At 39.4% G+C, this 25,515-nt stretch overlaps 2 protein-coding genes across 7 annotated transcripts in view; one reads left to right on the top strand and one right to left on the bottom strand.

Moving 5' to 3' along the window:
* Window positions 1–25,515, bottom strand: part of Plexa (plexin A) — a 427,193-nt gene that overhangs the window by 308,441 nt on the left and 93,237 nt on the right. For 4 of the 6 annotated variants that reach the window (XM_072004837.1, XM_072004835.1, XM_072004836.1 and 1 more), the window contains one exon: window positions 1,609–2,890. In XM_072004837.1, the coding sequence (XP_071860938.1) occupies window positions 1,609–2,781 (1,173 nt within the window). In that variant the 5' untranslated portion in view covers window positions 2,782–2,890. Of the gene's footprint in view, window positions 1–1,608; window positions 2,891–5,308; window positions 5,648–22,864; window positions 22,927–25,515 lie in introns of those variants that run through there. The other 2 variants (XM_072004838.1, XM_072004839.1) reach the window with 2 other exon arrangements.
* The window catches only part of Abl (tyrosine-protein kinase Abl), a 223,155-nt gene that overhangs the window by 44,772 nt on the left and 152,868 nt on the right, over window positions 1–25,515 (top strand). The gene's annotated exons all lie outside the window — the stretch shown is intronic.

A 25,515-nucleotide genomic window follows, 5' to 3' on the forward strand; every position in this document is an offset into this window, starting at 1 on the left:
GAAACATTTATAATAAGTAATGTCTAATACGATATTGATAATAAATGAATAAATAATTGTAGGATCTTACTATAATTAGTTTATTTACAATGGATTAAACAGATGTTGGTTAAATAGGAAACGATGGTTGTTTAACGTGAACTAAATACAATAACGTACTATAATTAAGACAACTAAATAGTAAATTTGCAACTCTCATCATTATTATACATTATTATATATATAAAACATTAACTAACATTATTATATTATTACTACATCATTAATCACTATGATACTGTATTAATGTATCATCGGATTGCTGCTAATTGTAAGCATTCTGCTGGCAACAGTTTTTCTTACACGTAAATAAAAGTTCGTCGTCATAAAGAATTATTTGATATTTTTATATTTCGAGGATGAATTTGAAGATTTTAATTGACATACGAATTGCCAGAGAAAAATACAAATTGGTATCGTTATAGGGTTTCGTGTGAAATAATTGGAAATCTCTGAATAGTGGAGCTAAAATGTAATAATAATTCAATGATATCGATGATCGGTAAAACCCTGGAAACTTTATGCGTAACTTCATTGCAAAGCAATGCGTATGTGATATTCGCTGAATTTAGAGAATCATGAGCGTATCATTAAGAACTGAATGATAGCACGTGAGCGCTACATTTTTGTCGCAGAGTATACTTCAACTCGGCTGCCTTGACTTTGATCCTGCATCTACAACGACGCGCCATGATTTCGCTTTTATCATTGAATTCGCTTTCTCTCCCTCTTTGGATCGTCTGTTCTTGACTCGGGATTTATACCGACCAACTCGAAGCTACGAGTAAAATATGCCACTCGAACATTGTGATTTATGCGGGATTTTGCTAAAAATGAAAGGAAAAGAAAGAGCGAAACGTCAATGGAACGTAACGTAGATAAGCGGCTGGAAAGTTGCCTAGAAAATGATACAAAGGCAAGTGTTCTATTTGGTCCTTCTTTGATTTGTAGATGTACAGAAACGATTTATAGACGTAGTCATTTTTCCTAATAAGAAAAATGCTGGTAGGTAGATACAATTTTTAATGTCTCAACCGGAAAAGGCAAGTTAGTTCGTCACTCATACGTCACAACGCGTGCTCCACGTGTTATATAATTTATTATACTCGGGAATATTTCTCATAACGTTGACTTCTGAATAATTTCATATACGTACATTCCGCACCGAAAGAGGAAAATTATACGACTTATCAGATATCTTAGCGCTGGAAAGATCAGCAACGTGCGAAGTTCTATTGCTTGAAATCAACGCAGCTTACGTTCTTTTCGCTACCAAACTGGCCAGTCGTAAGCAGTTAAACATTTTTCTAAACGAAAGAAACACGTCCACTCGAAAAGTCATATTCGCGCCTTATCCGACATTTCGTTCGCGGCATTTGCTATCGTAACGTTTGGCGAGCACGTGTGTTCCGCTATTACATTTTTACGATTCGTCGGAAACCTCGTTCGTAGAAAATCACTTAAGCCCACGTTTCGCCTATATATATACGATTTGAAAAGTCGACGGATGAGAGTAACGTCGATCGTAAAAGAGATCGGTGAAAGAAAAGTACAGAGAGAATCGCTCACCGTTAAGATGCACTTGTGACTCGGGGAGATGTATTCCAGCCCCCGATGACCCTCGCCGCTGAAGCACTTCTGTATATTGGTCATGAACTTCCTTCTTATGGCCTTCAACGAGTAGACACAGAGCGCGGAATGTTCCTTCGGTACGTCGCTGTGCGTGCTGTTGCTCTCCGAAAAAACCGCGAACAACACGTCGTCCTGAGCGGTGATGCCTAAATCTCCGGCTAGAACCGAGCCAGCCTTACCGACGTACGCGGCCTGCACCAGATTATAATACGTGCCATCGTTGGTGCAGTTGATCGGTATCTCTGTGTACGAGTAGTAATGCTCGTCGTCGTGACAGACTCGAACCAGCTTCGATATGAATACCGCGGTATCGGTGTTCTTCATCTGCGTGGTCATAAAATAGCTGAAGCCACCGCTGCTGAACCCGTACACATAGTTGATAGGATATCTCTCGCGCGACAACGAGTTCACGTACATCCTGGTACCAGTGGTAACGGCAGCTTCCGCGATGTTCAGCATTCTATCCTTGTCCAATGATCTGGAGCTGACCGCGGGAACCTCCGATCGGTACGGCGAGTTGCCGGTGAACGTTACACCCACGTACATCACTTGCGAAACGGGTGGATTCGGTGGTCCGGGCGCGATAAACGCCACCGTGGACGCGGTAGCGTTGTTGGCTACCACGGCCTCTTTCACTTCTTGCACCACGTCCGAGATATTGTGAAGGTTTCGTACCCTGCAGGTGCCCTGGGACAAACTTCCGCACGAGATCAACCTGGTGGTCGTGTAGTCGATCACCAACGCCTTGTTCACGTTGTCCACTAGCCTCGTTGGCGTTTCACGGGGACAGTCGATCATCGAACAAGCGGTCGAGTCGCCTTTTGGGCCGGTAACTTCCTTCACGACGAGGCTCAAGTCCGGTGAGAGCTGATACAACCGATTCACCGCGCCCACGTAAACTCGACCGGTGTTCTTGTCCACGACCAGATGGTTCATGCGTTTCACTTCTGGATCGTGGAACCTTTGTACTATGTCGGCTGGCGTCGAACGGACCGGCAGCCGGGGAGACAACAGCACCAGGATCGACAGGAGCAGGCGAAGATGGTGTTGATGCGACAGCATCGATCCCATCCTAGTCGATGACTCGCTGCTGCACCGGAAGACTAGCATCTTACTACTCTATTTTCTACTGCTACGCGGGACACGATCTGTCACTACTTCCTTCTTCGCTGCGCCCGGGAATCCTCGCAAAGGCGTCTTCCTCGAGCCTCTCCCAGACCTGTCAACAAAACCAGAGAGAAGGTTTAGTTTATGTTCATACCTTTTATTCGTCAATCAAGTAGCACACATTTTTATTGAGAAAAATCATGGTCAAACTATCACAGTATCAATTACCATTATCTATCTTAAGAATTTGTCTTTCATAAAATTTCACCAACTTATCAGCTATTTTTAGAGGATTTACATCTTCTGACTTGACAGATCTCATCTTCATTTTCAACTACGATGTATTAATATTTTGCAGTTTAGTCAAAACCAGAACACAAAAAGCAACGCATCCTTTGCTGCGATCTTTATATGATTTTACTGAAACTTTTAATCAGTAAGCCTGCTTATTTTCATCGTTCTATGAAAAATAAGTCAGCAGATCCGTGTCTCTTTGCTTAGACATATTCTGATAGGAACACGCTAAAACTCCATTTTACGTTCTGCTGCATTTAAGACTTAGCATACGAGAACCGAACTACCGATCGGTAGTTTTAGTGCCCCTGTACCCATTTGCATTTTATGGAGTAACAAGGAAACGGAGCGTGAAACGCTCGTTCCTGAAGTTTACACTGTAGTCGCGAGAAAGAAATAGGTAACGTTAAAGAAACGTGTGGTATTAATTTCAGATAGAACGTAAAGTCTAGGAATTTCTCCCTCGTTATCGCGTTTAGTACGCAAACGCGTGTAACCAAACGGGATAACAAGGCTCGTGTACTTTCTCGAATGTTAAAAAGAGTTAGTTAGGGAACTTAAACGACGCGTTGTAAAGTGAATATATCGTTTACGCGAACAGGCGGAATCGCTGAAAGCGTATAAAGACGTCTTTAACGAAGACCGGTCTTAAATCAAAGGCACCTAGCATTTTCGCGGACGCAGACGCCACGTTTAGCGTGACTATACGGCTGTTTTACATTAATTGCGAGTTAACACCGGACCAACGACACCTTGGACACGACACACCTTACAACACGGAATAATTGCTTCGATTATCTCTTCACACTCTTGACGAATCAAGCGTGTACTTGCACGCGAGTGCGTTACGAGACGATTGATATTGATAATAACGTTATTCCACCGATAAGAATGTAAACTGGAATGAGAAGTGCGTTACGACTTTTATTGCTCGTACTGCAATTCCGCATCAGATCGTTCATTAAGTTCCCGGTTAAGTGTAAGGGATATTCAATATATCTGCGTGGAAATAGCATCTTAAATGGTAGATTTTTTCAAAAATGATATTTTACCATCTATTGCTATACCAGCCTCACAACGTTATCGTAATTTACAAGCCTACGTGATTAACACTTTGACTGTCACGTTGGTCATATACGACCGGCTATGGTTTCTCCTGTGACACCACGGTGATCATTGGTGACCGCAGCGATTGAACTTCTTACAATTGTAAAAATTGAATGAAAATTGACAGTTACGGCATTTTGAATATAACCGACAAATAGAAGATACTTTGAAACAAAAAGTGCCCATTAAACAATTAAACATTTTTATTAGAATATCCATAAAAAAAAATGAGAAGAAATCTTGCATCTAACGGTGCACTGTGTTTGCATCCATATCTTTGGGGGGAAATCTACGAACATTATTATAAACACACCTTAGCAAATAATAGTAAATGCTGCTTTAGAATCATATAATTGAAGTTAGAAGTGTGAACATACCTTACTATTATATATAGAACGAGCAAATACTGATTACTAACATCTTCTACATGTTTCAACAATATATTCTGGACGTTTTGCTTATATATAACCGATAAATAGAAGATACTTTGAAAAAAAAGTGCCCCATTGAACAATTAAACATTTTTATTAGAACATCAATAAAAAAAAATGAGAAGAAATCTTGCATCTAACGGTGCACTGTATTAAAACACTTTAAACATAAATGTGGCTCATCGATACAATTTGGACAATAGGTGGTCACCTTTTTGGTTCGATTCTTAGCAATTTTTGATCCTGACTGTTTAACATTTTTTTTATAGCATTCTCTGCAAAATTTTCGTGCCAGATGCGCTTGCCCTTCTTTCTTCTGTATTTCGTATCGTAATTTTTGTCGAATAAGTATATTTGACGGCTCTGGTGAATGGCACTGTGTAAGGTGCATTGCGAGTGCCATCCTAAAAGCTGATATCTTGATTTTTGTTTTTGTTGCTTGTTTATAGAGTATCATCGCGTTTGAAATTGGTGTATTTAACAATAACTCTAAGGCTGATTTTACATACCATTCGAGGGTTCTTCTATGTGGTTTGGAATATGCTATCATTTGATCTGGTAAATCTACAGCACACTTTCCTCTGTTGTAATCTACCACTACCATTGGTTTATCACAAACATAATTCTTTTTGCGGAATTCTACCATTTCATCCGAATGTTTCGTCGAAATCATAAAAATGTTACGCTTGTCTCTCCACCTTACTATTATATATAGAATGAGCAAATACCGTTTACTAATATCTTCTACACGTTTCAACGATATATTCTGGACGTTTTGCTTACGACGAAATAACCAATGCGAATGGTTTGTTGAAATAAACGAAGCCTTGTTATAATACGTCGCTATTAACTGTTATCAAGGCGCCACGGTGATCACCCGTGACCACCACTAAGATAAACGATCCATTGGGGAAGAATGTTGTCTTACATCATCAATTTATTATTATTTTGCCATTATATGCTTCGAATAATAAAAATACTCCGGTCGCGTCCTGAGCGAAACATGTGATTTCGGCGTGGCAGTCAAAGTGTTAAGGAGGTTCAATGCGAACAAGATGGACCTAAAAGTAACAATGCTATCGACAGATAGAATACAACGGAAGATTAACAATGTCAAAATAAACGTAAAAATAAAGACCAATCTAAAACCTGAAAAATGTTTGACCAGCAGGAGGAGCTCCAACGCAAAAATTAAAATCAGACGTAAAAAAAAAAAGACAACAACTTAATCGCAGAAACGTGTAGAGATGAAAACAGGTAGAAAATTCCTTTCCCTTCGAGAAGGCCTGTGTTATCCACGATAATTACTCGAGCACGCGATCGGAACGGCTTCGTCGTTCGAAAGTTCACGTAGGACTTCCTAAAAGTCACTGCACGGAAAAGAAAAGGTGAGAACACGGAGCACAAAACCATGTAAAGAGAGAAAGAGAGATAAAGAGAGAGGGAGAGATAATAGAAAAAACGGAAAGGAAGGTATCTAACAATTTATCGACTAGGGAAACCAGGTGCCTTTGAATCGGAACCCCAATGCATATTCCTCTTAACGAAATGAAACGCCTGACTTTGTGCAGGACGCGTCGAAGTACGTGAGAAAGAAAAAAGAAAATGAAAGAAAAAATGTTGTATAGCAGGGGAGAAGGAAGAGAGTGGATGGAGAACCAGCCGGAGGAAGGGAAAGCTGTTTCTTCTGCTCGTTCCTTCTTATCGCAACGTAACGGTAACGTTCAATCGCAACAAAAACTTTCCTTATTTTCCGAACACCCATCTCAGGGCCTGTCGAGGCTCCCTTCTGCAACACGTCAATTCCAGTTTATGGGTAGAGGCGACGAAGGAAGTGGAAGTCTACCGTGTGCTCCGTGTGTCCTGCCTTCCTTACTTTACACGTACGTCTTCTCGTAATTGTAATTGACGACGTTGTAACAATGATTTGTGCTTTGATTGAAAAGTAGGTTTTACGAGTTGTTTTCAGCAACGCACCGCTAAAGTATGGAAATGGGAATTTGGCGCGGACGTTTATTACAAGCGACCAAGCTACAGAGATACGAACAGGCAATGAATATTTGAGGTTAGGGTGAGAAAGAAAGTTTCAGAGAATATGAGACTGAAGAATCTGTTCCGCGTAGTTTGGCTGAAATGGGTGGAAGAGATTGTAAAATGGAAGAAAGGAACATGCGTACGCGAAGGTGTACAGTTGCGTGAAAGACGCAAAAGAAACGGAGAGTACGTTGTTTCGCGTTGTCCAGTCATTTTCTGCTTTAAGCTTATTTTATATGATATTTTCCATTGCAATATATTTAACATCCTCGGCACGAATATCGAATGAAGTCAACGATACTTTATTCTGACTTTCGCGTTTTCTAATTTGTTATTCTATCGAATTATACGAAATTTTATTTTGTAATAAATACTATTATAATTTTTAATTAAAATATATTTCTGTAATAAATGCTATGAAAGGTCTTTTCGTTCGATTCTTCGCATTATCACCATAAGATAAGCATTCTGAGAAATACCGGCCTCTATCGAACATGATTTAATATATTGTATGTATATTTAACATTTCAATATACAGGTCTGTATTCTTGTTTGATGTCGAGCTATCTTCCCACGATATAGGGGACAGGTAACAAATGAAATTCTTACAGTTGAATTTTACCTTATATGCCAACTGTACGAGTGCGAATAATAGTGCTTATCGGATAAAAATGAGTCATTGATTGGCGAGTGACGACTAGTGATTAGCCGAGTTCGAAAATTGAAAAATCCATCGCTTCTGGGGAACCGATAAGCAGTATTCAAACGCATTCCATGAATATGACGTTAATGTGAAACAAGGTTTCCGTTATCAAGCTATATATCTAGAAAGACACGATTGCTCATTTTTGTGTTCAGATATCACGTTTCCGTTCGAAAATTAATCTGCCAATCAATACAGCAATCGACATTCTGACAAAAAGCAATGAGACAGATATCACGAGCGAAGCTTCATTTTCAATCCGTTTTTAATATGAAATCCGGATACAGACCGAAGAAGGTCAGCAATTAGAAGTTAATTTCTTAGCAACGACGTGTAAAGCATCGTTCTTTATAAAATTAAACGAACAATTGTGAAGAACTACACGTAAAACAAAGGAATTTAATTTTCCAAGGCAAGCAGCAGATGAACGTTTACAGAAAGACGAAACGGAAAATGAAAAATTTCGGTTTGGTACTTCAGCATCGATATTTTCAGAATCTAGACGTTTAATATCAAAATTTAATCCACAATTAGCAGAAATTACGAGTAATTTTGGCAAAAATTCAAACTATATTTCCGTATAATTAGTCATAATGAAGTTGTTCAAGTACGAATGACAGATGCAATTAGAAACGTCGATACCAATAATCACGAAAAACAGCTATTGTTTGATGGAAGTAACGCTGGACATTAGCGAAATTTCAGAAGCCACAAACTCTCGTGTATAACAAATCTAATTATTCTATTCGATGTAATATTATAAAAGGGAAGTCTATAGCATGTAATTTGTAACTTGTCAATTTCATGAAATTACATAACACAGAATTTTATACGAAAATCCGATGAGTGAACTATTCAGGACAAGAAACATGGTTAATTACATTAAATTATATTATAATAAGCTGAACCACTTCAAATTCCAACAACCAAATACCCATTTCTATACTTTCACTGAAAGTTATTTATTATTGTAGCAAAAATATCACAAAACTGCTCCGGATCTGCATTCCTCTTCGTCGAAATTTATAGAAAAGTTTCGAGTATTCGTGCGTTTAAGCGTTTGATTGGTAAAGAAGCGCAACAAATTTTTCCCAGGCGAACAAAATGGCAGAACGGTTCTCTTTCGCCGAAGGGTTGAACATCGTATCGAAACGCGGTAAACGATGGAACACAAACCGCGCACGCAGTTCCAATCTCGCTCACGGAACATCCTATACGGCGTCCCGTTTCGTCCTTTTCGTACGAAGAGATGAAGGTAAACGCGGTGTTTCGAGCCTCGTACGAAGAAACACGCAACGATCGAGCAACGTGGAAAGAGGATCGCGGCGGGTTATCCGACAAGCAGATAAGCATCGCGAGATATCCAGGAACGCGCGGTTCCACATAGAAGGGGAGCCAAGTAGCGGCAAGTATGCGTGCAAGAGCACTATGTTTGTTCCAGGTGCGCTCGTGCGAGCGCGAGAAAGATCGTAAGGAAAGATGGTTACGGTATAGTTGTTGGAACCGATATACCGAGATCGTAAATTAAAGCGTAAAGTGGCGATTGATGTATTTACTTGTTGAGAATTATTCATCAAGCTTTCGGTTAAACACTACCCCGATAACGTAACTTATAAGCAATGAAAATGAAAAATGGTGCAGTGTATTTATGTTTGTACTTGATTAAAGAAACACAATCTAGATAAACATCCTTCTTATCCTCTAACTATTATAAATAGTCCTTTGCTTCCGATATTTCATATATATTCTTGCACATCATACGTGTTCTACACAGTTTTGAACATTTTGATTCTTCATAAATGTATCAACATGCACAGTCTAGTAACAAATTGTTTCCCTTGGAGACGATGCTATAAGCGAGAGTTAGGTTCGTAGGAAGAGATGTACAAAATATAAAGCGAATACGAAATGACAAGGAAAGATTTTGCTGTCTGAAGATTTACGCATTTGAAAATAACACAAGAAAAGATTTGAATAAAAAAAGATTCTTGGAGAAAAATTAGCTCATTTCTTCGTCACCGGGTGAATCAGCAACCGACAATTTGGGGAAGCTACGGTACATCTTTTTCTACAAAAAAAAAAAAAAAAAGAAAAAGAAGAGAAAAAAGACAGCCCTAATCGTCTTCGACGTGCACAATTTAAAATAAAAATTCCACTCCAAAGAAATTCGTAACGCAGGGATTCGTAAAATGGGAGCTACCCATGTTTCTTCCGCCGATTGTACGCACGAGACAAGGTGCTTTTGTTCTTCTCGCGCTATCTGATAAAAGCACACGTGCCTTTCCCCCGTGTAGTCCCATTCTGTCCGGTGTGCGACACACACATATATCGTATGTAGGTTAAAACCGTAATTAACGATCGTTTCGATCGTCGACAGTTTTCACCGAGGTATTATCCGATCTAACCCCCGAGACATCGCGACACGAATGGAAAGGACGTCGTTTAGCTACCGCAGGGACTACGTATCTTCGGTTGGGAAACACAAACAACCATGAAACGACACCTTAATTAGCGTGTTTACCGGAGAACCAACCGGTTGCGAGTAGAAAAGTTTCACGGATTAATCCGGAAATGAGAAATAGCGGCATCCCCAGCTCTTGATTCCGGCAAGAATCTCTAACGTAGATTTTCATATTTGCAGAAGAGGCAGAGATTGAAGAAAAGATTAATACGATTAATCTCTTAAGGTACAAATTTCTTCGATCTGACCGGTCAAAAATTAAAAATCTTTATTTTTTAGTGGAATTTTTCCTTGGCTATATAACAATATATATATATTTATTTATGTTTCATTAAGTCATTATTTCAATTTCATTAAGCCATTATTTTTATTTTATTACGTCATCATTTTTATTTTATTAACTCGTTAACTTGATACCAGACGGTGAGCATGCAGCGAAAGCATCGTTTCTAACTACCACGGACAATTAACTCGCCCATAAAAATAGATGGAACGTCTATAAAATATCTTCCAATGTTGTGACTGTTGATTATTCACTCGTAAAATTAGCTATCCAACGATATTTTCCATTCCGCGTTTATAAAATAAATAATTTAAAATGTAGAACATCTAATATAAGATCCAATAAGAATCTAATATATCTAAAGAGAATCTATATTATCGAAGAAAAATGCCAAGTACTTGTAATAGACAGTAAACAGTGTCGTTAAACGCGCCATTAATACTTGAGATTTTCAAAACGACTCGCTGGAAAACGCTAAAAATCTCCTTTCATTTCTCCTATTCCTCGTTAAGCCATAAAATCAGCGTCGACCACGGATGGCAATTATTTTGACGAATACTTCAAACTATCAGCGGAGATTAATCGTATCCTTCCGGAAACGTAAGGAATAGAAAGCAATGGAACGAGAAACGTAATTGATTCGAGGTTCCCAGATACGATACGGTTGATTCGAACGCGAGCTACGTATAATTTCTGCGTGACGTACGCCGAAAGCGTCCAGCAGAAATAGCCGAGCGTTAATTTTAATTACAAAGTACGCGCTTTAATATGCACATTTATTTTAATGGAAAACCGACGGGTGCTTCCGTGCGATGCACCCGATAACCTTCCTACGTACCTGCTTATATTTCATCATTTTCCGTGGAAACACGCGAGGAAGGCTGGGCGCTTTACTTTCATTTACTTCGCCTTTAAACGTACAAATCTCGTTCATAAATATTAGAACACTTGCAGGTCTCATAAGAAACGCGAATATTTGCCTAAATTATCCAGTAGCATTTGCAACACGTTGAAAAACTTATTTCAAGATATTTGCAACAGTTGCTGAACTATAATAAATTCTAATTCGTTCCACATTTAATAGATTTAGCTGGATTTTTAAATTTTGTCATTACAATGCCGCACGATTAATATCGTCGAATTTCTTTTTTTAATTCTATACTAACAATAAGGTGTTTTATCGTATCCTTACACAAAGATATTAAGATATAACGATATTTATATTGAACATGTTAAGAAAACAATATTTTATTACACAACAATATACAAGCTTCGCTTAAATAGAAATGATCCTTTTACAAGACATACAAAAACTTGTACAATTATACAAACCCACAGACCGATCCTTTTTCAATTCTTAATCGAAACACGTTTCCCGAAACTACGCTAAATATTCTTAACTCGCAGCAAAGAATTCAAACGCCACGGAATTAAAGAGGCCGATGCACGGCAACGCTGATCTCGATTAAGGCCACTCGAATGAGAAACATCGGAGAGCGAAGGAAACTGTCGGGGTTCGTCGAACCGTCTGTGAAATCAAGGTCGTTCCTCGGCGAGATTCGATCCTGAAACCGGGCCAGAAACGTTCGCTTTGATCCTTCGATTGCTCGTTAGAGAATCCGCACAGATGCCAGGTGAAATGCGATCGCGTAACTAACGCCTTTGGAATTTTAAGGAGACCGCGGTAGAATGCGGTTCGGTTTTCAAGAAACGTCGGATTCTCAGGTACGAGAGAGGTTGGAGGGTGGAATTTAAATAGTCGGACGAGAAGCTACGGGTAAATTACGAGGTTGAAGTCACGTATGGTTAAAGAAGAGGCCCGTTACCAGAGAGCGAGAAACGTACCTTAAGGGGTAAACTGCTTTTCCAAGCCGCAATTCTCCGTAACAAATGCGATCATTTGGTAAACCGTAGAGTGGAGACTTTGCAGTGGGAAGGAGAAAAAGAATGAGACAAGGAAGAAGCGTGGGTGGATAACGGGAAGAGACCAAAAGGGGAGCAGCACCAATTCTTTACAGTTTCTTACTGTTCCGCTCAAGGTAACCTTCCTTTCCTGGTAAATTAAGAAATTTAAAGAAATTTGTATCCATTGTGCGTGGAGTAACGCGGTAGAGCTCCGTTTATATGAAACCATTACAGAACGAATAGCTCGTACACTATGAAAAATTTTACCGATTTTCCCCATTAGCTACGATTTTTCGCTATTCATAATAAGAATTAATTTTCGCATATGGAGCATTAAGAATCATGGTGGATTTCTATAAAATTTTTCTGAATGCATCGTTATAAAAAAATTCAATGTATTTTTCCAAGTCACGAAAACGTATCACCGCAGAAGATATAGTTATAACTTAATTAATTATGAAAGTAAGGGATATGCAGTTGACCCTCCAACAACATTCGTATAGTCGAAAATCCACGTATAATTATGAGTCTCCAAAAGCTTGGCTATGCATGTACATGTACATGTATGTACGTAGTAATCTGTTGTTGACCGAAAGCTTTATTCTGCATATTACATATGTACATGCATGTGTTATTACTGTTTTGTTATAATAAAATAAATTGGAGAAAAGAAGGTTACCTACATATAAGGAAGAGAAAATACGTACACATATACATAAACATATTCAATATTATATTCATACTGTGACGATACATGACTGATTTCACAACGCCGATAATATAAACATAGTCCGCTCGATCGTCTTTTAACAACGGCGATTTGCGTTTTTTCTTTTTCTTTTTCAAACGTCCTTCGCTAGTCGTTTAGTTTGTTGCGAAGTCACGACTTAGTATACGGACTACATACCTACATAGTATACATGTTTTCGTGGAAACTCCTACAATATTGATGGAGAAAGAAATCCGTGTGTAACCAAATCCACGTTGCTTGAAAGTCAACTGTACTTTTAAGGATTGGTATATGTACGTGATCAAATCTATGTTCTCAAAATTTTTACTTACGCTACATCTCATTGCGATAAAAAATGTGTTACGACACAGAAAAAATTAGCTCATCTTTTTCAAAAATTTCTCTATGATACCTTATACATATTTAGTATTTTTAGTATTCTGAGTGCCTAATCGGTCCACAATTTTTTACAATTCAAAAAACACAATTTTACTGTAAAAAAAATGTGTATATAGCAATTATATCATCGGTTCTATTTAGTATTTTTAGTATTCTAAGTGCCTACTCGATCTACAATCTTTTACAATTCAAAAAACGCACTTTTATTGTAAAAAAATGTATGTAGTAATTATATCATCGGTTCTATTTTGTATTTTTAGTATTCTGAAAACGTGTCTACTCGGTCCATAATTTTTTACAATTCAAGAAACGCAATTTACTATTAAAAAAAAAAAGTGAATATAGCAATTATATGATCGATTCTATCGACAATACAAATTTCCAGGAGGGTTTCCAATTTTCTCAACTCACTAATTCCCTACACTTGTACAATTTTAAGAAGCTTACAGTTTTGCTGTAAGATATTGTAATATTTAATTATATTAGCAACTCAATCTGTATTACAGGCTGCAAGTTTCTTCGGCTCTTTAATTTCCTCAACTTCTCCCATTAATCGCGCCAAACTAATTAAGTCCCTTTTAATTTCTCAGGTGCGCGCCGACAATTGAAAACGAGGAAAAATTGCAATTACTTGGTGAACCAAGTGTTCGTCCTCGATATCTCCGGAGAATGAAGGAAACGCGGGAAGCACAATGAAAAAAACCTTTCCGAAAAAGGCTCGGAAACAGATGTGCGACGTAGCGTTATGACCATGTGGCAGTTAGTCAGAACGAATTTAAAACGTTCAGATATCCAAGCGGGGAAACTACCTTGCTCCAACGTGGGAAATACCTTGAGATAAACTGCCTTCTTAAGAAAACTTCCACGTAACGAATGCGATCGCTCGGCCAACTTGAATCGACCTTTTAGTTTGCGACGAAAAAAAAAAAAGAGCAAGGAGAAAAGAAAAGTAAAGCAGAAGTAAAGAAACACGGCAAAGGAAGCAACAAAGAATGTAACGGGAGTCAGCCGAAAAAAACGATACGCGATTCCTTTAAATCTGCACAGGGTTGCTCCGCCGTGCTCTCTTCCTACGAAACTCTTCTGATTCGTCATTAAGTAAATGGCGAAAGACGAAAAAAGAAATCGCCCGGAAGAAGTTGCCGAGTAATTTAGAAAGATATACAGGGTCTTCGCTTTTCCTTCGACCCCTGCACCATGCACGATAAGACGATTAGAAGACGTACAAGTTCTATTGTCTAAAAGCTTTCTGTTGAACCCTTTGTTACCCGGGCGGATTTGGATTAGCAAAAATCTCGAACTGCCAGAAGACGGGAGCGATTTTTCATGAAAATTTAACTCGAACACGGATGAGGGAGCTAAGTGATATCTGAAGTATATCAATTATTCAAGAAGGAAGAGCTATTTCTTAATTGATACCGTTAGATTAGCGGAGGATACGATAATTGTGGATTGGTTTAAGCTTAATTTTTAACTGCTCGCTTTTATTTTTCAATGAATTGATCGACTATCTTCATTTTTACTTACCCCGTATGGCGGAATATCAAACAGTAGTACCGTTTGTCAAAAAACCTGTTTTCTTTTTTCTTCTAGTAGTCACATTGAAAGAAATCTTAAAGACACGTTACGTTAGCGAAAAACAAATATTCTTGATGTAGCGTGCAATCATTAAGACAACTTGTAGTATCAGATACTAAAAAGTACAATATAAAGTAAGGCATATCGACCTGTAACATGGCAGCTAACGTGCTAAGAAGCCTAATTTGCCGTTTCCTGACTCGAAGATCCTAAGAAAATCACACGAGTATTATTCATTTTTTAAACAGAACTATATGTTACTTTAATGGACTCGGCTGTATCGTAATTCACGTTCAAGGAAGTGATACCGAATGACCGGGAATATTAAAGGAAAATCAAGGTCGTAGGTTAAAAACCCCTCACACACGCTATCGTTAAAATAATCGCACGATATCGCGTTGAAACGCGAATTAAAGAGACATTAAGGGAAAACTTATGACTCCAGAAACCTGGAAATTCTGCGACTTCTAAACAACACGGCAAAACGTATACTTTCCCCGAGAAAAGGTCGAGAAAAGGATAAATCAACCGGTCAGACGGAAGCTGGCGAGCATTGAACACGATTGTCTGGGAAAAGTTGAATTAATTTACTGGCGATGTAGAAAAGAAAACAAAGGAAAACGAAGGAGAGGCCAGTCCGACTACGAATACAACATTTTTCTCGAGTACAGTCGGCTGGCTTGCGGACCTTAATGGCTCTTTAACGAGTTAAACAATCGTTAAGAGTTTAAACAATCTCACCGGTTCGACTAGATTTCTCTCTCTCTCTTTTTTTCTTTTTAACGACAGATTTCCACGGAGTCGCATCTCGCAATTCTAGCAAGTACAAAGAGCTGAGTTTTGGTTTGCAAACACTACGAAACTTTTCTCCGTTTCCAGCCTCTGATCCAAACCTCTGCCATCCCTTTGGTCGGTTTACTCACCGTTTCGGACAACGTACTTCTACGAACTTAAGTCGAAACTAAGTATCCAGAGGATCCAGCGCAAAGACACGCGCCCTATGGAAACGGGCTTCCTCGTTAGCCGCCATTGTTCTGATAAATTTCTCCACCGCGCTGTTATTCCAGCGTATAGCTTGTATGAAAGGGTGGAATTTCGTTCTGGTGTGCTTAGTATCGCGCGTACGCATTAACACCTTAATGTGCGCATAAATCTTATCGGCTAAAATCACATTTTTCATTCACATTACATCAGAATCGAAATAGGGATCAAATTGCTCCAGATTAATCCGATCGAAGTAAGATAAGACCAGTTTCTACATGTCCTTCCTCTTCTTCTTTTTCTATTCTATTTTCTCTGTATACAATACGATGCACAAAAATTTCCAATCGGATAGACTTCTCATTTCGTATTCCAAATCCCATTTGTATTAACAAATTTTAACGTAAGAGCAAGTCAAAGAAAATAGAAAATATATAGCTGTACGTTGGTTAATATTTTTGGGAACATCTGCGTCCGAAAATAAAGCGCAAGATCTATTTGGAAGACTTTCGTACACCGCTGCAAATATCAGAATGGGAACAGCAGCAGCACGGAAACCTAACACGAAACCACCACGAAATTGTCACAAGAGAAACATCTTTACGAAGTCACAGACATCGAACCGACAGCGGTGCTCGCAGACCGCCGATCGATTTCCTCTTTCGTCGACACTTCGATCCCATTTCTAAACGTGGCCTCCTAGACAATCGTCAAATACTATAAATCCTTTCTCTGATCCCCGATTCTGTATCTGCGAAGATGCTTACGTACGTATCTATCCGATCTACCAGAAAATCACGTTATCCGATCTGGTTCTCTATCTGGTAGCCGTCGATCAGCGTCGCGGAATGGACGCGAGAGTAGCGGAAGAAAGAAGAAAGAGCGTAAACGAGGCAGCATCGATACCAATGAGAAATAGCGGACAACGAATCGTCCTAGTGGCGTGGTTCGTAGCGATGTTTGCCGATTTTTCCGACCATGATGAGGCCTCTCTTTCTCTCTTTATAAAGGCGTTCACTCGAAGGTGTACGCAGTTGGACTACTATACGCGAAGACGAGAGAGCGATCGAAGGTGAAACGAAGAAAGAGAAAGGTGGAAGGAGAGTAGGAGAAAGACTACGAGGAGCGTCGTGCCGCTCGGCAAAGGCCATTTACCGGTGACAGAGACAAATAGAACCGGGTACGTTCTAGGGGGGTCCGTGAGAGAGAAGCCGCGTGTCGTCTAACTAACAGAAGCAGAGAGGACAAGAATAAGAGAAGTCCCTCGGTCGACGAAGATCGAGAATATGGCCATAGTAGGAGGAACGAACGACCCTCTGTACGAGCAGCGCAAGACGATGAATTCCGTCACGGCCTGGCCCTCGTGCCAGGTCCGTGACTCGATTCTTCAGCGCCCTTTTCCTTGTGTTCTCTTTTTTTTTCTCCTTCCTCCCTACCGTTGTTAAGTTCTAACAGACGAGAAACGTACGATGGAAAAGCTCGTGATTATTTTTCCATCGTGTTTCTTTGCGTTTGAGGATGGACGTTGCGACATTGAATAGACTGAGGATTGAAAGTACAGCCAATGAGACGCGACTATTGTGATAATAAATTAAAATTAAATTTACTAAATAATATATGATAATAAAATTTGAAACCAAACCGAAAGATTGTAGAGATAAGAGATGGTCTCGTTACAATTATTAATATATAGAACGAATAATTAATTATTATTCGCAAAGCGTATTACGTTTGCGATAAATATCTTGTAACTTCTTACGTACACATTTTCAAGTTCGTTTCAAATTGTACGAATATAATCGGGGCAAATTTATCTCGTTACAAGTGTTAATGAGATTTCAAAATGCTTTGTACAATGTATATGTAAAAGATTTCTAGCAGCGTTCGACTACTTGCACGAGCCATGCCATCAATTCCCCGTAAGTACACGAAGACGCACCATCTACATATCAATTATTACTCTATTATTATCAAGCCTGGCGCATATGCACGTGTTCCAACAACACCTAACACGCGTCTTCCTTTCCACTCTATCCGCCTCGCTCTTTCCTCCTTTGTCTTATTCTCGCTATCAAGAGGTTCAATAATTTCGTTGCAATTAACGCATTCATCGTACCCTTGGGCCTTGAACGGAACGCAGCATCGAGAGCAAAAACTGGAAGGTATACCTGAGCAATGGACGAGTATCGAGTAGAGGGAAGAAGAAGAGGAAGGAAGGAGAAACGAGGAAACGAGAAGGATACGAAGGGATCCGTCGAGGCACGTACACGTTCGTCGGCCTTCTCTTCCTTAACCTGAATATGGAAGAGAGGTTGTGGATGCCGTACACGGCTCGCCGGGAATGCGGCGTGTCGTTGCCCCGGCGCAAGTTTTAGGCGCAAACTGCCAGTTCTTTTATTAAAAATCGCCAGCTGCCCGAAAGTTTCTACCAAAGAACGATTTTTCTTCGCTACGTTCGTGTTTCGATGTGGCAAAACAGCAACACATGGTTAATTCGAATTAACCAGTTAATATACTTTCACCATTCGACTTCGTGAATTGAAAATATAATAAGATCGTATAAACGGTGTACATGATTAGTGCACACTAATATACATAATTAATATATATTAGTACCATAATAACTATATAACATAAACGCATATTATGTAGGTATAATTTTATGTGTATCACGAATACTTTTATTCCTATAACCTATAACAAACCTATAACAAGAAACCTATAACAAATTAGTCATAACACGTTTAGAAAATTTTGTACGTTAATCGTTAGCATGGTGCAACTGTAAGTCGTGTTTGGAAGCAGGTTTCCGCTTTGTTTAGTGAAATGGGAATTTTTTATTACGCGTATGATAGAAATTGGGAGCTCTGATGTAATTATGACTGGATTAATGCAAAATACAAAGTGGTACGTTGAAATAAATTTATGGTCCGAAATTTCGAAATTTAATCCCTCGAAATACCGATAAGCAAGTAACAAAGGTGTTCATACGAATACACTTCATAAACATTCCCAAAGTACGATCTGAAAAGAGTTTGCTGCAATATAGAACGATACGGTCCATAGTAACTTCTATTTTAATATGAAACACAGAATAACTATCAATATCGATAAATAGAAAAGTACAGAAATTGAACATCTTTAAAAAAACAACGATAATAAACAAGTACATTGCCTCTGTTTAACCTACGCATATTCTGTCGTATATATCCGTCTGTAGCCGCATCAACGAAAGGATTAAAGGTCGAAAACAAACAGAGGCGTATATACAAGCGATCGTTGAAAAATTAATTTCCCACGTAAACGGTGGAAAATGCAAACGCGGCTTGGTGAAGGTAAGAAGTTGTTGCGAAAACGATTTGTTGTCCTGTAGGAAACTGCATTAGATAAAACACACCAACGCAGGGCAAAAGGGACGTTTACTGTCCGAGCTGGCATGGACCGACGTTTCATGAAACATAAATGCCGGTGTATCCATTCGCTCGAAATCCCGGGCGGGTCGTTTTCGCCGTCTCATTTTCTATACTCCATTACTACTGTCATTAAACCCCTCGGCTGGCCATCGAAAATCCCAAACCTACCGACCGCCCCTCTGGTACGCGTTACTCCGCGACGCTTTATTACGATTAAGAGTCCCGTTAAAACACACCGTCCAAACAGATAGATAAACGAGGAGACAAGGAAAATAGAGGGTGTGGATCCTAGAGAAACGTGGCGTGGCTCGATCACCGCGCTAGCAGATGTTCCCGGGGTTGAAATGGGGCTCGAACATCGAAATTCGAAAGCAGAAACGCGCAATGCGCCGCCAGGGGATCCTGGCGCCCCGCTCTAGCCAACTTATAGTTTAAGGGTAGAAACGAACCAAGGAGAATGTGAACTCGCCGGATAGAGCGAGAAGAACGAACATGTGCGGGATACATGTATATACAGGGTGTCTTGTAATACGTGTGTTCTATGAAATTCAATGAAAGTCGAAATTACTGTGGATCGTTCATTTAATTTAATGTAATATATTTTCTGCAGCAAGATAGTATTTTATTAATATTAATTCTTCTCCTGTAAAGGATCTTAATGAAACGTTGCTAACATCATTTGAAACCACTTATTTCAGATCATACTCTGTTTCAAATCATACTTTGATATTGATTTCACTACTATAACGGGTTCTGGCGAAACACTGCTGGAATTAAAATTCTTCTGGAATTTAATCAACGATTAATTTGACGAAGATAATCAAACATCAACTAACGCGACACAAAATTCACCAATAAACAAGCTGAGATTGATAAAACGATACACCAGCAGTGGCGAAATCACATTCCTGTTTATACCGCGTATTAAATTTTCTACTAATTGTATTATTAATTGAAAATCAGTACTACCAGTGTTATCAAATACCAGACGACATAACGCAAAATTCGTTATGCCTCATAAACGAACTGAAACAAAGCATACGCCATCGACCAAAATTCTGAAATCACTTTCCTGCTTGTATCGTGTATTGGATTAATATTCTATTAATTCTATTATCAATTGAAAAATCAATATTATTAACGATTTCCTTGATTTTCGTACAAATAACAAGTTCTCTCTGAAATAACCTTACTCTAACAAATTCGGAAGCCTCTCTTTCACGTTGAATGCAATCTCAGGCATTTCTTTTCATTTCTTAAAATCCACGAGACGCATACACATGCCAAACTTTCGATCGATATTTCTACAAACTTTCTAATTGTTTCCAAATAACGGGTCGACTCTTCACGGAAATTACTGCCATACGTTACAGGACACCCTGTATGTAACACCAAAAGGGAATCTAAGTGGTACGTTGGGGCTCGTGGCGACTAGGAGAGAAGAGGCAGGGGTGTGTTGCTGTACAAGACTCTCGGTAAGCTCGATGCCTGTTAAGTTTCTCGTGTATTATATCGTGTGCCGAAGCCCCGAGGGACGTCCAAGCTTTGGGGTTCGCCAAGAGGATCGACCCGACCCGTACTGTTCAGCGACGTCCTGCTTAAACTCTGCGGAGGAAAGGGGGAGCGAAACACCCTTCCTAGTTTTCGAGGGTGTTGCAGGGGGGTTTTGGGTTGGTAGGAGACCGGGACAGGCGACGAAACCCAATGGATCGCCGAAAATGCACGACCCACAAACATGTCGCGCGAACAAAGAACATTGTCAGGCCGAAATAATTGCGCTACTGTCGGTAATAATGCGGCCAGATGCCTGCGTACGGATCTACCCCTACGTTTTCCACGGAGGCAAAAGGGGACACTAAATTCGATGAACTCCACCATTTCTACGTTTTACGCTTATTTCTCGTTACGCGTTGTACCAATTTATTATTTTATCTTGCAAAGTTAACAAAAATCGCAATGTAAATTCTGTTTCAAGGTTACCGGGCTGGAATAAAACCAATCTATCTGTTGCTTTATTTACCGTAGCGATAACTCGGTACGTGATGAGGTTGAACGAGATTTCTGTATAAAACGTGGATGACGACTAGGCAGGTTTCTTTCAGATTCTAAAACGTCAATTGCGAGCAAAGAAGGATCTTTGGTAGAATTATGCGAAGGTCACAAGAGGGAAACGAGCACATTTTCGTCGATTTTTCGATTTTAACGTCGATACGTGTTAGGAAATTCGATGAAGCGAACAAAAAATTGAATCTCACGCGTGGTATCGTTTATAGAACGCCTGAACTAAAGAATAGCAAACAAGATGACAAAATTGAATGATACAAACGTCGAAAATAATTACAGCAATCGTAAAGAAGAGTTTGAATTCCTAGTTTCTATTAATTTAATTCTCATTCTTACTGTAACACAGAACATATAGGTAGATTCATCTTAGACCACGGTTCCAAGTAAAACGACGATCATGAAGATTTCAGTAAGTCCGTAATAATCTTCCAGTCTTATCTCGCTGTCTGAAAGTGTACAGTCTGATGGACGAGCGTACTCGCGCACTCGCCTGCATGAAATTTGGAAAGTGTAAGCCCTGGTGGATAGCTGGTGGAGTTAAACAGAACGCTGGCTGTACAGGCAGAAACGAATTCATAATCTGCCGTTGCAATAACCGAAACAGAAAATTGCCCTAACAACGCTGGAACGCGAGTGATAACGGACAACGATACGTTTCAATCTGACGCGATAAGGATCGAAAAGTGGAACGCGTGTAAACTGTTCATAATATTCGATGAGACGAGACCCGTTAAAAATGCATCAATCACCGTTAACGGGCCATCGGGAAACAGTAAGCAAAAGGAGCAATAAAGTGTCCGGTCGCATTTAGGATGCACCGGTTTCAGCGACAGCTTGACAGTTTGTGATGAATCGGCGGTACGCTCGGGATGATACCCGAGGAACGCGAGCACCAGCTAGGAAAATGGGCCATTTCGTCGGCTATTTACAAAACGCTCGAGAAGAGGTAAAAAATGACGGGTTACCCTGTGCAGACGGTCAACAACGACGAAGACGAAAACGACGACGACGGCGACGATGTTGAGAAACGTCGAGATTGAGGATATGCGAAGCATCGTTATCAAGCGGATGTCACGCGAGTGGCACGCGACCTCGCGACTTTCCGTCTCGCTACGCAAACTCCGTACAACGCTTTTCCATCAGAATGAAACAGGGTTGTGTCACCAGAGCTAGACGACACCGAGGGTAACAAATCACCGCGGATATGATGCCTCGTGACGATTCTCGGCGAAGGTTTTCGTTCGAAAATTTATCACCACTCGTGTACGTTCACTCTTTCATTTTTTTTTTTCTTTTTTTTTCCTTTTTTGCTTTCGTTTGGAAACACCGTTGTTGGATGAGAGAAGGCAAAGTACAGGTAGCTTGATTATGGTACGTACGAAGTGGATACGAGAAATGTTTGCACGGATCCTTATTTTCCGATAAAGCGTTTTTTATGAAGTTTTACATTTCGTTGTTACAGCATCAAATTCTTGTAATATATGAACGTGAAAACACTATTTTGAAAATGTTACGAATATTCCTAGCAATCCGATAACATTAAAATATCCAAAGTAAAGTAATAAAATCATTGTATGGTAATATTTTGTCAAATTTCTCTGTTTAGACGTTACTTCCTCAATTCACTGTGTCCATAAAAATACGAATTCGCATAAATAATCTGTACGGTCTAAGATAATAACGTGAATATTTCATATAAAAACCTGTTGTATGCCTGGTACGTGTCGATGTCTTATACGTGTAAATTCCCTTTTACTGTGCTTACCTAAAACAAAATGAAAAGAGAAGAATTAGTTGGATATTTCTTCGAATTTATATTATATGTTAAATATGAATTTTCATAAATGTGTCCATAGTCTAGTAATCTGATTCCTACATGAAAATAAAATATAATATTGTTAAATCTTCTTCAATTTTTACATGCCAGTAGTACAAATCTGATGCGTTATAAGAACAAATCTCATTATTTAAGTTAAACTAGTTAAACACGGCAAGTAGACAGAAAATGTATCTAATAAGAAAAAAGATACAGAAACGAAAGAATCGGACTCGGTACAACTGTCGTTTACTTCGATTTTCCATGAAACTATAGAACGTTAATCATTGCGTTTATTAAAAAGATTTATACGTGACAATAAACCGATAATAAAAACATTATGGAAGAATACATCGATGAAGTAAGTACGTACTATGTAGAGATTATTCAAGGAGCAAGCAGAATGATTTCATTCGCGCGAATCCTTCGCTTCGAAATGATAAATAGCTGCCTACGGATAAATAGACATTATTCCCACGAACAACGTTCGCGTTTTTCAAGCGACCATTTATTTAATACGTTTTAAGAGACTTTTAAATCACTGGCAGGCTTCATGTTCAACGGGCCTCGGCTTGCCTCGAGTGCTCGAGCAAGTTAAGGCTTTTCCATCCACCTAATCCAGTTTTGATTATAAATCACTTAAAGCCGTCGTTCTGACAGCGAAACGAAGTTTTCGAAGGCTGTTCCGACATTGCAGCAGCTATATTTACTGACTCGCCAGCCCGTAATTGAAGGATTTATCTAAGGGAAAAAACGCTCGCCTCTCGCCGCTCAGACAGCCTTTTTTCCCTTCGGCTGCATTTTCTTCCACATCCAGGCAGCGACAAACTAGAATTAAAGCAAGCGAAGTTGCGTGTCATCGCGTTGTGTCGCGTTTACGCGGCTCTTCGAGATAAATCTACTAGTTGCCACGCAACCTATTTGCGTCGTGAAATCACGCGATATCGTCTAATTCAATGTCGTTTATTCCATCGCGAGACGACCTTCTACGATGGCTTCTCATATAAACTTTGCATTTATCTGGCCATGAATTTTAAATAGAAATGTAACATCTATAATTGAGTTTCTCTGCAAACAAGCTGATTAGCTTCAACTTTTCATCTCAATTTCATTATGTAGATACATGGGACATGCTAGAACCAATGCAACTAATTCTCCTATACCTGTTCTTATAGCATCTGTTCTTTCTATGTATTGGAATACGCGTACGTATACGTATTTTAGAAGATTCAAAGTTCGGAATAAACTCGCCGTATAATACAAATAATATAAAGATAAGATATCATCGGATATATTGATTTAACTTCTATATACACGTCAAACCACGGATGAAACTTCTTCGTAAGAAACATAACTTATCAAAGATTGGTGAGAAGAACAAACCTTGATCGTTTTAATTAGTCGTATCATATGTATTTTACGATCGTGTTAATTAATTGTATTTTACGAAAGGAAAGAAAAGAAAAAGTAATTGCTTCAGGAATATTATCAAATTAAGAAGGAGCGCAATATTAAGAGAATGATACAAACGAGAATAATAATCAAACTGACCTCGATAGAATGGACCTCGTGGAATATCGATAATAACAAACCCAAACCGTTTGCAAATTAAAGCGAAAACCTATAACCGATATAAATCTTGCAAAAAAAATCCACAAGGCGAAATGCTGAATTAAGTAAATTGCTTCAGACATTTTTTAATATTAAAATAACAAAAACCGGATCGAGCGATAGAAATCCCAGCCACGGAGGATCATAAATTTGAACAAAGATTTACTGCGCTGAAAAAGTATTTCTACGATTTAACCAAGGTCGGTTAAATCCTCTAACAAGCAGCTTACAAAGTCAAGAGAGGCGACTCGTCTTATCTGCGAATTAGAGTCAATTCGCGCGTCTGGAACGATGCATCCATGGAGAGGGCTCCTGAATGCATGGCAACGTCAAATAACAACAAGTACATTACGTCAGGTTAGCATGATTCATACGAGATAACGTCGTGGCAAGATAATTATGGTTGTTACGGGCAAACAAAGCGAAGGTACGCGCAGAGCCACGGAACCGGCGTCTATCGACCGGCCGAGTATACACCACGGTTCGACAATCGACGCGCCGCCACAATCAACGCTCGATTCACCTGCGAACGCGTCCCATCCACCGGCGCGAACTTCATTCGACGTTTAATGCCGACGAACCATTCGTGTCGAACCGATCGTTCTTATAAAAATGTCCGGAAATCGTGTTTGACGTATCGTTACTGGACACGTATATCGGATAATCGTCGTCCTCTCTGTCTCTTTCATGTGTGCGCTTCGCTCTCCCCTTGTTGATTCCCATCGACAACCCTTCCGACCATCTTTTAAATAAATTTCAACGCGGCGAACAGCTACCGGTTATCTCGACGCGTGTCACCGTCTATTTAAATCCGAATTCGAATGAAATTACACGGGCCATGGGTGCACCGGTCGGCCTAAAAATCTGATCGAAATTTAGATTTCCTAACTTTTCCGAAAACGAGATAAGTGATCCTTTTTTATAGTA

This window comes from Bombus fervidus, chromosome 6, assembly GCF_041682495.2.
Source record: "Bombus fervidus isolate BK054 chromosome 6, iyBomFerv1, whole genome shotgun sequence".
NCBI classification, from domain to species: Eukaryota; Metazoa; Arthropoda; class Insecta; order Hymenoptera; family Apidae; genus Bombus; species Bombus fervidus.